Source organism: Chaetodon trifascialis, chromosome 2 (genome assembly GCF_039877785.1).
Source record: "Chaetodon trifascialis isolate fChaTrf1 chromosome 2, fChaTrf1.hap1, whole genome shotgun sequence".
Classification (NCBI taxonomy): Eukaryota; Metazoa; Chordata; class Actinopteri; order Chaetodontiformes; family Chaetodontidae; genus Chaetodon; species Chaetodon trifascialis.
This window is the reverse complement of record NC_092057.1, coordinates 4343032-4356653: the sequence shown is the minus strand read 5'-3', so window position 1 is coordinate 4356653 and position 13622 is coordinate 4343032. Positions and strand designations below refer to the sequence as shown.

Sequence of the window (13622 nt, the reverse complement as noted above, 5' to 3'; positions counted from 1 at the left end):
TTAAAGTAGATTTAATAAGTATGCAGTGTGAAACTGGGACACAGCTATGATTCCCCACAACAAACGTCCCCTCCTCGCCGTTGCGGGGATGAATTTGTTGGATGTTAACATCATAATAACAACTTCAGGAAGTTGTCCTGATGAAAAGATCCAAGTTTCTCTTTACTTACTCTTGAACTTCCAGTAACTAAAAGTTAAATGATGAAACTGATCCGACAGGCAACTTCAGTTTAACGTTTTGGCCTTTTCCTCCTTCAGAGGAAGTACAGCTGTCACCTGGATGAGCTCCTCAGAAATCACCTACCTGCAAACACCGGGGAAATGTAGTTAAACCGCTCAGTGGAGCGTGATTTCACAGAGAAATTACTTACTCAGATTATAGATTGTGTGTGTGTGTGTGTGTGTGTGTGTGTGTGTGTGTGTGTGTGTGTGTGTGTGTGTGTAGAAGTTGCTGTGTGAGTGGCTCTGCTATTGTCAGAAGCTTCCAGGGATAGCTTTTGGTTGGCTAAGATCCAGCAGCTTTAGGGAGGTCCCTTCGGCCTCCCACACACTACTAATCCATGTGAGTGTGCGTGCATGTGTGTGTGTTGTGTGTGTGCGTGTGTGTGCGTGTGGACATTGTGTGCTTGACCTGAAGAAAGCTACAATGAGCACTGTGTAGCATCAACTGCAAAGCTTCTTAGCCTGTGATAGGGTGAGACGGAGCCCACAATAGCACCGTAATACCACATCAGACACAGACAAACACACATACACACACACACACACACACACACACACACACACACACACACACACACACACACACACACACACACACACACAGCGAGAGAGAGAGAGAGAGAGAAGAGGATTTAGTGGTTTCATTAAAAGCAGATCTAGTTTGATTCACAAGCTCTTGACTTGAGGTGAGACTCGGCGTCTGTGTCTAATCTCACATCTCTTTATAGGAATCTGTCTCTAGTCACAAACACACTCTTCTGTCTCCCACACTCTCCCCGTACATGCTCTGTCTGCCCGTGCGGTCATCTGTAAATCCCCACCTCTCAGCTTCTGTCTCCGACACCATCGTTGTTGTCAACGTGGCAGCCCCCCCTCACAGAGCGAGTCTTCTCGTTGCTCCTTCCACGTCCGCCCCGCGAGCCCGGGCGCCGTTCCCTCAGTGTCCGGCCTCACTGAAGGGCCTTTGTCATCACCCAGCCATACTGAGGGGAAGCCGTGCGGTTGGAAGAAGCCACAAATTAAAGGATGAGGGCGAGAAAATGGGCGAGAAAATGGGCGAGAAGCGAGAAAACAACTCCTTTCGGTTTTCGTTTTAAGCCTATGGATATTTGAACGCTTTAACCTCTCAATGAGCAGCGGCCTGCCCGGGGTCACTCATTACAGACTCTCGCTGCAGCTTTACAGAGACCTTAATTTCAAGCTGTTGTGGGGATCCCTGATTTTCCAAAAACACCAAATATGTCAGGCTTAATTTTATGGAAATGTGCGTAAAACATTTGACAAGACATCTGGAAGTCTTGGTTTTGAATATTTCTCTCACAGTAAACATCAGTGAAGGTGTGAAGAAAATCTGCGTACGAGCGCGTCAAAGCTCACTAAACACTCCACATCTTGTTTGCTTAAGCTGCACAACAAGAAGCACAAGTTGGTTTTTATGCGTTGGACTGTTTCTTGGTCAGGCACAGCGACTTCCTGTTGTCATAACCGTAAGCAGCGTCTCAGACGTTGTGGTGACGGTATCTTGTTACCTCGGAAAGCTAAAGCTTATGCTAAGCTAAGGTAACATACCCAGCTGCTGGCTAAAACTTTATCCATAAAAAAACAGAAAAATAATTCTCTAGCTTCTTTTAGATCTCTTCTTAAACCTTTTCTTTATACGAAAGCTTTAGGAAATGTTTGACATATGTTTTATTTCTACTGTTTTTATTCAGATTTATTTAATCTTAGTTAATTTCATTCTATTGTCTTCCTCTGTGCTCATGTCCTTGGCTTTTTTTTCTGTTTTATCTGCCTTATCTGGTTTTATTTTTTTCTTAAGTACAGCACGTGGTCACATTGTTAAGAAAAGTGCTACATAAATAACATGTATTATTATAATTATTATTATTATTATTAGCATACAGGTTTCTTAATTGTATTTGTAAATTGATTTTCAGCGCTAGCTATGCTGATAAAATCATCCTTATAACACATAACTTACGTTTTTGGCCAATTTAATCCTGAAGCACTTCAGTTTATAGCCAGGTATGCTAATAAGGTGATTATTATTATTATTATTATTAATTAACCAAAAAAAATCCTGACGAGCAGCCATTTTCTATACAGCAGCAAGGCGTCACTGTGCTGTCATGAAATCAGTTCTCCTTGTTTGTGTGCAAATTTATGGAGCAAAAATCAAATTATTCATGGGGGGAGTTTGTGGTCTACATTCAGGCGTCACCATGACAACCTAATGGCCCACATATCCTACCATGATACCGCGTGGACATAAAGAGTCACAGAGAAGTAGGTCTCCAGTATCTTTCCAGAGGCTCAGGAGATCCCAACGTGGTGACAGAAGCTCACGGTTTCCCCTCAGTTGGCTGGGCGAACACATCAGACCGTACAGCTGTGGCGGTCTGGCCCGCAGAGAGCACAGCTGATCTGGAAACAGCTGTTATGGTCAGAGGCGATTCAGAGCCAAGGCCAGAGGTTGACCACAGAGAAACCATCACCATGAACCCAAAGAGCAGCACAAAGACAGTTTTACAGGCCAGCAGAACCACACACAGACGTACACACACTGACTAACTTAACCCTTTGTTGATGTTTGCTGCTGCCTTAATGCTGACTTCGGTTATTGGTTTCTTTTATTTTGCTTCCCCCTAACCTTTCTTTTGGAAAGTTCCACGTTAGTATTTCAAAACAGTTGGGCTGCAGACAATATTTAAAGCTGTGATGGCCATACCTAATTGATCCTTCACAAGCCCCGCCCCCCATAGATACTGATGCCACACCTGTCAAGCTGTCCATGGTAGCATAGCACATATGCACTTCACAGTGACAACAGCAGCAGATTTACCACTTTAAATACTTAGTATTTCATGAAACAGTGGGTCCCTGATTTCACACAGAGATGAACAGAAGCAGGTAGAGGTGCAGCATTGATCTCATGTACAACACCGGGGTTTACTCACGCTTTATATTTCCTCCTAAAAGTGAACATCACTTTAAGATGAGACAGGTATGCAGTTTATGCTAGAACAGACCGAAACTGTTCAACCCTTTCGTTACACATTTTCTCTTCTGTTTTTATGCTTAAAGAAATGCTAAAATCCAATGCTTGACAGGCCTGTGGTGCCTTGAAACAGCTGCTAAGCTGTGATTGGGCAGTTGCTGGCTGGGGGCGGGGTTTAGCTCATTGTTAATTGACCATCTGGCTTTAACTCTCAGCCCGTTAATAAAATGTTGACAGGTGAAAAATGAACAGTATCTCGCAGTCTTACACTTGTTGTGACTGTGTTTGTGTAGCATGACTGCGAGATATTTCTGTTCCTGTTTGCTCTTCGTTGCCATTTGTCGCCGTCTCTTATTTGTACCGTACATTTTTTTGTTGACCTTACCTTCCTACTCTGATTTGATTTCCGTCTGGTCCTCGCTGTTTGTCTCTCCTGTTGTCTCACTGCTCTTCTTATCACCTCTTTTTAAAAAAACTCCTCCCTTTCCTTAAGGTCTCGTCTTTCCACTCCCCCCTCCCCGCTCGACCTCTTCCCCCCTCCACCATCTTTTTTGCTGTCTCCACATGAGTGATGTGTCGCATGTGTATCTCTCACAGACAAAGATGAGTGCAGCAAGGACAACGGCGGCTGCCAGCACGAGTGCATCAACACAGTGGGCTCTTACGTTTGTCAGTGTCGCCATGGCTTTGTACTGCATGAGAACAAACATGACTGTAAGGAAGGTGGGTTTCACGTACATTCACATCAGCACACACACTGGCACAAAACCATTGGACCGCACATGCATGCACTGCCACATTCACACAAGCATGTGCTCATTCACAAGAACAGCCATCGTCCGTCATACAGCCCTTACTCTGTTTATCCACACCAGAGCCCGCCTGACAGCAGGCTGGCTCTTTCCATCTGAGGAGTGTTTTCTGTACAGTGATGGATCTCCACAGTCAGAGGCTGCAAGCAGAGCTGTGGACTTGAGGCTTGCGACGTGTCACATTAACTTCCTACAGTAAAGATTTGAGGCTCAACTTTGACTTGAGGACTTGACTGACTTGAGACTTGAAAACATTCAAGTCTCAAGCTTTGACCTGCTAAAATGCTTTGTAGCATGTGTTAAATAGTTAATTATTATATATATTCTGTAATTTTTTATCCATCTCCATTAAAGTCACTCGCTGTCAGATATCGTTCTTGTCCCAAAGGACTTCAGACTTACTCTAAAAGACCATTTTGTCATAAGACGGAAGTACAGTAGTATCATGGGTCACATTAGCTGGTGAAGTAAGGCAAGCTAGCCATTTAACATATCCACTTACATAGCATTTTGCTAGCAATAATAGAAGTGAGCAAGCAAGCTATGGTTAGCCAGCTAGCTGTAGCTTAGCTACGCTGTCGGTGGTTGCTTTCTAACGTTAGCTGTAAGGCAGCCAATTTACCAAGCAGATCCGCCCCAGGACTCTGGATGCATTAGCTGATGTTGTCCACTCAGGATAGTATTTTGCTGGCTTTTCGTCTGCCTTATGAAGAAAGCTAATGTTAGCTAACATTAGCCGGCTAAAGCTCTAATCTCTGACACATCACATCCACTCATGTATGTTGCAGAGTTATGACACAGCGTGTTTTGCATGCATGCTACCAGTCCGGCTCCAGGGGTTTTGGGCTCTCTTAGATTTACTGCGAAAGACTTGAGACTTAACTTGAGCTTGTCTCAACTGACTTAGAAACAGCTCTGCCTGCAAGTCACTGAGGGTGTGTTGAGTTGACATATTACACTCAGCTCTTTGAAGTTGAACTTTTGAACGTGTGCACGCAAACCACATCAGTACACACCTACACACCTCACTACAGGCTCCCTGCGCTGCTCATAAAAACACTCATGTTTCAAACATCTGGGTGCTGGAAAGCTTCACACGTCTTCCTGTGTGTGTGTACGTGTGTGCATGTGTGTGTTTACGTGTGCATTAGACCAGCTTTACCCAGTAACCTTGCAGAGTCATGTAAATCCATATTCCCATCACACATCTTGTGTCCGTGTTTCATAATGTACACACACACTGTATGTGCGTGTGAACGTTTTAACATGTGGATATGGACATTCGGATAGTGTGACGTGCTGTTCGCATGTTGGACTGATAGAAAAGTCACCTTTCACTGACAGTAGTCACCTGCCAGAACACTATGCAAAACCCACAGTGGGAAAAAAAGACAAAAGACTTAAAATTTGTATTCTTTATGCTCTCAGGGATCCCGTTTCTCATGAAGGGAAGACATGTGTTAAACTTGAAACTGTTTGGTTATTGACTGAACTGCTGGTAAACTTAAGATGCTGTGGCATTGTAGACTCTGTCCTGTTACAGACGATCACTTGATGATGTGGAAAGATGCTTTTGCTGCTGTGTCAGACAACACAGTCGTGGCACATGTTGTTGTCAGAGCTTAAATCTGTATCATGTAAGTAGCTAGACTTTCTAACCGCACAGGGTGTGAGGGTTGTCTGTTACAGTGGTGTGTGTGGAATATGACATCTGTGTTTAATGCTTTGCCTGTTGGGAAACTCTCCTTTACATTTATACACTGTTCTTGTGAATTCATCCATCTCATTGTGTACACAGGTTCACTTTGTCTGACTCTAAATAAAAGCTGTCACTCTGGAATACATCTGGTTGTCTTGTGCATGCCTCCTGCCTCCCACCACCTCCATGAAGCCGTGGCATTCATTTAACTCACAGCACACACACACGGACACATGATGAAACTGATCCGAAAGGGCTGCCGCGCATCGCTTCTGCTTTTTAACTGATACGAACTCTCCAGGAGGAAAGACGTCAGCAACTGCAGCCAGAAGGAGTTGCTACACAGTCGTTAGCATGCTGCCGTGTTAGCCCACAGCTGGTGTGTTGTCCTGAAATACTGTAGAGGTAAAGTTAGTAAGAAACAACCCAAACCAATCTGATAGGGCTCGGCAGCACAGAGTCTGCGAGTAACTCACAAAGCAACAACAGAGCAGTTGGCAGCAGATGAAAAGTCGCCTGTTGGCTAACCTTTGGTGCATTTAGAGAAGTATTTACAATGTGCACTGTCTTGTTTACTTGGTGTAGTACAGCAGTGCAGGTCCCAGAGGTATGTTTATATTTTTATGACAAAAGAACTTTTGTTGCTTCGGAGGAGACTCCAGCCGGAGGCGCAAATCAGCCTTTAGCTGTGCTGAGATCTGGTGACCCTGACTCAATAGCATAAGAGTCACATCATTTTCACACTGGTCAGATCACTCAGTGAACCCTAAAGAAGCATGTGAATTCGTTATGTTTCTCCGTTTGTTTATTCCGGGTTTTCCTTTCATTTGTCACTCTGCTGTCGTTGCTGAACTCGTCCAGAATGGATCCTGAATCCTAAATGTGAATTCATGCAACGAAGCTCAGTCTCTAACTGTTTTTTTAAGATCAATACTTGGATATTTGGGATCCATTTCCATTTCAGAAAGAAGTGTTAGCAGTGAGCACTGTGTTTCATAGCAATGTTTAAAAACACTAAGTAACTATACATTAGGAATTTCTGCTTTGTGTCCATGAGAACAGATCACATTCAATGTTCGGCAAACATCCTCAATAATAACATTCATTTAACCTTTAAATATTGTAGGCTTGTGCTACAACTACTGCTAACGGCTACATCTTTGTGTTTTGGCCCTCTGTGTGTTCCTCTCCATCCCTGCAAAGAGCAGAAAGCTTCCTGCCGCAGCGTTGGACGTACGCATGCATGCGTTCATGTGAAATTCACTCTGAACTTGTCATCAGGATGTTTCTTTGAAATCCTTTCTCTCTCTTTCGATTCTCTGGTTTCTCTCCTTCCTGTTCCCTTTCCATTTCCTTTGACCTTTTCCTGTGCAGCCACGATTTTAACTTCCTCTCTATCTGTGTGCTTATGTATGTGTGTGTGTGTGTGTGTGTTTGTGTGTCCAGCTGAGTGTGAGCATAAGATCCACAGCCCCAGTGGGACCCTGAGCAGCCCCAACTGGCCAGACAAGTATCCCAGCCGTAAGGAGTGCACCTGGGACATCACGGCCACGCCGGGACACCGAGTCAAGATCGTAAGTGCGCTGAAATCGAGCAGATTTCGTGGCTTCTGAAGGATTTCTCTTTCACGCTTCAAAGCCTTCAGCATTACTGGCCTTCTTCCCTTCCTCATAACAATACATTATTCTGTCCGTGGGGTCATATTGTATGTAACAGCCTCAGGCTGCGCTCCCCCCTTCTTGCTCGATGGTCTCTCTTTCCCATGTTCCACTTATGAAACCTAAATGTGAGCGGGGGAGAGAGTGCACGTTTGTATATTCGGGCTAACTGCAAGCGTGTGCTCATGCGTTAGAAACAGGCCTTGGGCAGTGGCCATCTGTGTCCTTTCTGTGTGTGTGTGTGTGAGTGCGCTTAGCCTGCATGTGCACACACATGCGTGCACGTAAACATTTACGTGTCAACACAGATAGTCAGTTCCAGATTTTTCGAGTTACTGCAGATGTACATATTTAGGAAAAAAAAACATACAAACGTCATATTTTGCTCTGCTGTGGGCTTCATGGAGGCTGAAAACTTCTTTTCTGCAGTTGTTTTTTTTTGTCTGACGGAGACGGAAAGCAGAGGAGATAATCTGAACTTCTGTGGCAGCGTTAGCTCAGACAGATGGTGTTTGGCTAACTGTGTTAGCTTTGACACAAATGGAGTTCCTGCAGACTCAGGTGCATTCACACAAGATGCTCAACTTGCAGACACACGCACATTTGAATTCCTAAACTTGCGAGGACCCTCTTTGGCTTCAGACTCTTGCTGGCCCTGACCTTAATCTAATGTCAACCACATGCCTACCCTCATCACTTGGAGCTAACCTGGAGGCTGAAGCTAAGCGTTAATCATCCAACAGCCTTTGGAAGAAGTGAGGACCAGACAAAATGTCCTCGCTCTCTGGCTCTACATCCTGTGATGCGCTCGCTTTTGACCAACATGGACAGACGGACAAGCAGATGTGAGGCAAGCTGCATTATTCACATACATTCTTGCATTTTTTGTACCTCGAGGATTAAAGTACAACCCTGGCTCCAACTGTGTAAAACAAATAAAACAGAATGTTGTAAGTTGCTTGACAATATATTTATAGTTTGACCTCATCAGCCGCAGCGGCAACAAGCTCGATTACCTTCTCTTTGAAACTTTCTGCCATCGTTGTCTTCATTTGTTTGGACTCAGCTGCTCGTCTCCTGATGCTGCTCCCTCTCTTCATGCGCCGAGCTGCGTTTTGCTGATGCGTTACTTTCATTTCTAAGGATGCATCCAAGCAGCACTGCACAGCAACTCAAAATGTGTCCAGTTAAAAGCATCAGCTCAGCAAACAACGGTTATTGTCAGTAGTTATTAGTCCCCCCAATTCATCGATTAGCCATCAGAAAATTGCTAACTACAAGCCCGAGGCGACGCCTTCAAGCTGCTCGTTTTGTCTAACCGACAGTCTGAAATCTGTAGATATTCATTTGTTTATTATCACATAACAGAAAGAAAAGCTTGACTCACAAACTCATCAGCTGATCAGTTAATCTAACATCTCAGTTCATCTAATCTCCATCCTGACACTCAAACTGGACCTCACGAAGATACAAGCACAGGCGCTCACATGCTCTCATTCACACAGCTTGCTTCAGATAATCCTCCTCCACTCGTGCTCCCAGATAGTGTCACACACACACACACGCGCACACACACACCCACACACATGCACACACACACTCTTATTCTAACCTTACCCTTCAAACCAGGTCTTAACCCTCAAACATCCCTTTGTAAGTCTGTCCAAAGTGACGTTCTCACTTCCTGAAAACGTCCTCACTCTCAAGGTGATTGGCTCTCTCTCTCACACACACACACACACACGCACGCACACACACAGTACAGCCCTCGCCTCACGTCCACCCTGCAGCCGCACACTGAGTCCGCAGCATGTTATCAAAGTGGTCATCAGCTGTCATTAGTTTTGATAATCTCTCATCACCGCTTACATAACTGAAAATGCAAATTACATCATCAGCCGTCAGGACACATTTAGCGGGTTTTGCACCCGTTTTGAATGTGTGGCTACATGTGATTTACACACAAATTTGGAAAGTTGTGTGTGTGTGTGTTGAGATTAGCAGGCATGCTCTCTGTATCCACAGTAATGACATCACAGCGGGATAGATTTAATACCAGAAATCTGAGCGTAGACGTGAAGGTCATTCTGTTATTGCTTCCTCACTCTCTGCCTGTCTCACGCTCACACACACTTTCACACACTTCATTCTCCTGGGAGTTGTAAACAGATCACAAACCGGCGTCTCAGCCGAGCCGCAGTCAGAAACATCTGGAAGCCATCGCGAGCTCGGGATCAAACGCCCCCCCCGTGTCGGTCCACCTTCGCTCCGCTCTCTCCTCCCGTCTGCTTTGTTAAAACACGGGCTCGCTGTGGCATCGGTGGCGGCGGCGTGATGGAGCTCGGCTCAGTAGAGGTGTGTGACCGTGTGTGGGAGGGAGGCCTGCAAGGTGTTATGACTCAGCTCATGGAGGCTTGATTGGATTATGAATCGTGACGGCGTGTAAGCGAGGGCTCCGCTTTGTAGTATCAAAGAATATGCAAATATTTTTACTTTGAATTGAGTTTTAAAGGCGTGAAACACTGAAGGACGCGCCTGAAAAATGAATCGCAGCAGCCCATGAAGTTACTAAGGGAGAGATTTGTCTCATTTTGTGGCTGCAATACATATTTTTAATATTAGCAATGGGCTCACATGACTGTTACAGCAGCGTCAGTGCTCCAGTTCATGCTCACTGCTGCTGGCTGATGGACACAGAGGAGCGTTTAGCAGATAAGAAGCCAGCTGGTGGAGACCAAAACAGAGCTAAAAATCCAGTGAGAGCTGGATTTGTATTCATTAAGAGGTCAGAAACGCGACTCGGGATGAATCCTCAGCTGTGGGATGAGTTCATCATGTCAGCGTAAAAGATGGTCAGTGAGGAGTTCAGTTCAGTTTGTTTCTGCTGCCAGCAGATCAGCTATTGCAGGTTTAATTAAACAGTCGCTGCTCAGAGTTTAATGGATTTTTCTAGCTTCCTCCTACACGAACTGAGCTGAATGGTTAGATCCCGGAGACACACTGAAGCGACTCAGACATCATAACAAAGGCTCTAACGAGGGACACACTCTCACACTCCGCCGTTCATCGTCGCCGTTCTCTGGTTCTCCACCTTTCTTCTTTCATGTCGTGCATTGGTACATACATTTGTGGCTTTGCTGTCGTTTTTGTAGACATTAAGAGCATCACCGACTCTGAGTTTGGCCGTCTGTCAGCTCTCAGAACAAACCGGACGCAGGCCACAAACCGGCCGGTGCAGACAGAGCTGATGTAGAGGCAGCGTTGGGAGGTCAAAGCTCCACCCTCCTTTCCCCTCACTCCTCAGAGACTGTTCTCTGGACGGCGAGGTCGACTGTCCACTCGTGTCTCACTCAGCCACCTCTCACCCTCTCTGCCTCCAGACATTCAACGAGTTCGAGATCGAGCAGCATCAGGAATGTGCGTACGACCACCTGGAGGCCTTCGACGGGGACAGCGACACGGCGGCCATCTTGGGTCGACTGTGTGGCAGCAAGATCCCGGAGCAGCTGGTCTCCACCGGCAACAAGATGTACCTGCGCTTCATTTCAGATGCCTCAGTGCAAAGGAAGGGCTTCCAAGCCACGCACTCCACAGGTGTGTGTGTGTGTGTGTGTGTGTGTGTGTGTGTGTGTGTGTGTGTGTGTGTGTGTGTGTCTCTCGCAGCACATCAGGTGTGAGTTTCTGTCTGCAAAGAGCATCTCTCACAGTGTGAATACTTTTTAAGAGCAACATCTCCCTCTAGTGGTCCGCAGCAGCACATGCATGATGAACTCGTGAAATCTGACTTTATTACCACCTGGAACAACACAGATCCTCCATCAGCCTCATTCATCAGATAAAAGATGTCTCTCTGTCCCCGTCCCGTGTCCTGCAGAGTGTGGAGGTCGTCTGAAGGCAGAGGCGCGTCAGAAGAACCTCTACTCTCACTCCCAGTTTGGAGACAATAACTATCCGGGTCACACTGACTGCGAGTGGCTGCTGATGTCCGAACAGGGCTACGGCATCGAGCTGAGCTTCATCACCTTCGAGGTGGAGGAGGAGGCCGACTGCGGCTACGACTACATCGAGCTGTACAACGGCTACGACGCCAACTCGCATCGGCTCGGCCGCTTCTGTGGTTCAGGGGTAAGTTTGCTCACCCAAAGCTCGTTTTACGCTTGTTTTGATTCTGAACTACAATGTCATGATTAAATACTGAACATCTTTACTTTGAGATTAGTTTTTATTAATTTGCGTTTGGTACAAATCTGGTCTTTTGTAATAATCACAGGCTCACCAATAAGCTTTGTGCCACCAAAGCCTGAAATATCTTATTGCTGTTTGCTCTGGAGCTCGAGATCAGATCGCTGATGCTGTCACAGCACAAAGACAAATATCGAAGTATCAGTACTTCTGACAGCTGGCAGAGTAGTTAATACCATCCTGCTGACGAAAACACTCAAAACACCAAATCTGTATTAACATGCAGATAAATTTAGTCGCAACATAAACACTATTTAGTCCTGTTTGAGTAACATTTAGTAAAAAACTACAAAACCCAGCTGTTTAAAGAGTCACTTTCTTAAAAATAAAACTGTGTTTGAGAACCAGTGAGCTAATTTAATCAGAACTTTTATGTCAGTATTGAACATTATTCCTTAAGAGCAGAATTTGCTGTTAAACAGAAAAACACATTTATATTTCTTTGAGTTTTTGGGTTTTGGCCCTGACATCCAGGTACTGTGTTGATTCTGGTACCATGTACAAATAATCGGTGTGAGGACGTGTGGAGAATCACCTCAGCTGATTTGCAGTTAAAGGGAAGCTTCGGTATTTTTCAGTTTGTGCCTTATTTTGCCGTGTTTGTGTGTCTAAATGACGAACGGGAACAGTGACTTTTGAAGCGGGTCCAGTTTGGTGGCAGCTGTGCAGCGTCAGTGCGTCCGCTGACGGGCTCAGACTGGTGATGGAGACGGTCTCTGCAGAGAAATAAAAGGTCCTCTTTACCCTTCGTGTGATCCCGCCTGTTGTCTCACCAAGTCTCGCTCAAGGACAGGTTTCATTTGGAGTCTGACAGGTGACTCATCGCCACTTGTTTATAATATTCGCTAAAAATCTTTCGGATAACACGAAGCAGCGCTTTCGGTTTTGGACAGAACAAACTGTCCCAGCTGTCTGTCCTCCCTCCAGCTGTCACTCATTCAGAACGAGACTCCTCACTCAGCAGGACTTGATGAGACACGTTAACAGACAGGATCAAGCAAAAGTTAAAGAGACACACCTGTAGGCAGGACACGGTCTTTTAGTGGACGTACATTAACCCATTTGTTGATGACGGCTGCAGCGCTGTCTCTCAGAACTGGACCAGGTTCAGAACTTCTTTTCAGTCCTTCAGACTGTGGGAAAGTTCAGTCTAGACTGAAAAATCCCAAAGTTTCCCTTTATTGAGTGACATGAACCTCTAAGAGTCTGAGAAAGCGTCTCACACGTCTTTCTGTCTTCCCGTCTTCAGCCCAGGGAGGGAATCTACTCGCCCGGAAGCGCCATGCTCATCCGTTTCCATAGCGACGACACAATCAGCAAGAAGGGCTTCCACATCCGCTACACGAGCACCGAGTTCCAGGAGAGCCTTCACACCAGGAAATGACCTCACACGCAGCCCGCGACCTCTGACCTCCGCGCATCCCCGCCACCGTTACCCCGACCTTCACCACGGCAACAAGAACAGCACAGCCTGCCCCCTCCTCTCGGACCGGCAGACGGACGCTCGCCAGCCGCGGGAGGAGGACGACGCTCACGCGAACGTTCGTCCCCCTCCGTGGCTCCGCGCAGGTCGTCGGCTCGGGCCAGCGTGGGGGACACGCGCCGCCGCCTGAGTGGAGGAGGCGGTTCTGATTGAGCTCCCCTCGCTGTGGACGGAGGGCTGCCGAGGGTCCACATCGGTTTACTCACTGATGCACAAACGCAAACCGATGAGTACAAACACACGTAAACACGCTTGAGTCATATTTAGGTTTCTGAACTGTGGACGCTCGAGGAGTCGAAACGCGTCCGACGAGGGAGCTCGACTCCTCGTGATCAGACGGCCGCTCGTCCCCACAGACTGACGCTCTGAGGAGACGTCTTCTGGCCTCATCAGCCCGGCTCAGAACAGCCGCGGACGCTTTTATTTCACGTGTCATTGTAAAGCCCGTTGTGTTTGCTGTGTGTGTGTCCGTGTGCGCAGAGAAAACCAACACAGGCCGATTCGCCCT

The 13622-nt window shown here is 46.3% G+C and overlaps 1 protein-coding gene across 1 annotated transcript in view; it reads left to right on the top strand.

The window, feature by feature from the left end:
• tll1 (tolloid-like 1) overlaps nt 1-13404 on the top strand; it is a 45660-nt gene extending 32256 nt beyond the window's left edge. Inside the window, exons 19-23 of the mRNA XM_070977771.1 lie at nt 3818-3943; nt 7178-7305; nt 10770-10983; nt 11264-11514; nt 12881-13404. Coding sequence (XP_070833872.1) covers nt 3818-3943; nt 7178-7305; nt 10770-10983; nt 11264-11514; nt 12881-13015 — 854 coding nt within the window. The 3' untranslated portion in view covers nt 13016-13404. The remainder of the gene's footprint in view (nt 1-3817; nt 3944-7177; nt 7306-10769; nt 10984-11263; nt 11515-12880) is intronic.
• The last annotated feature ends 218 nt before the right edge of the window (nt 13405-13622 follow it).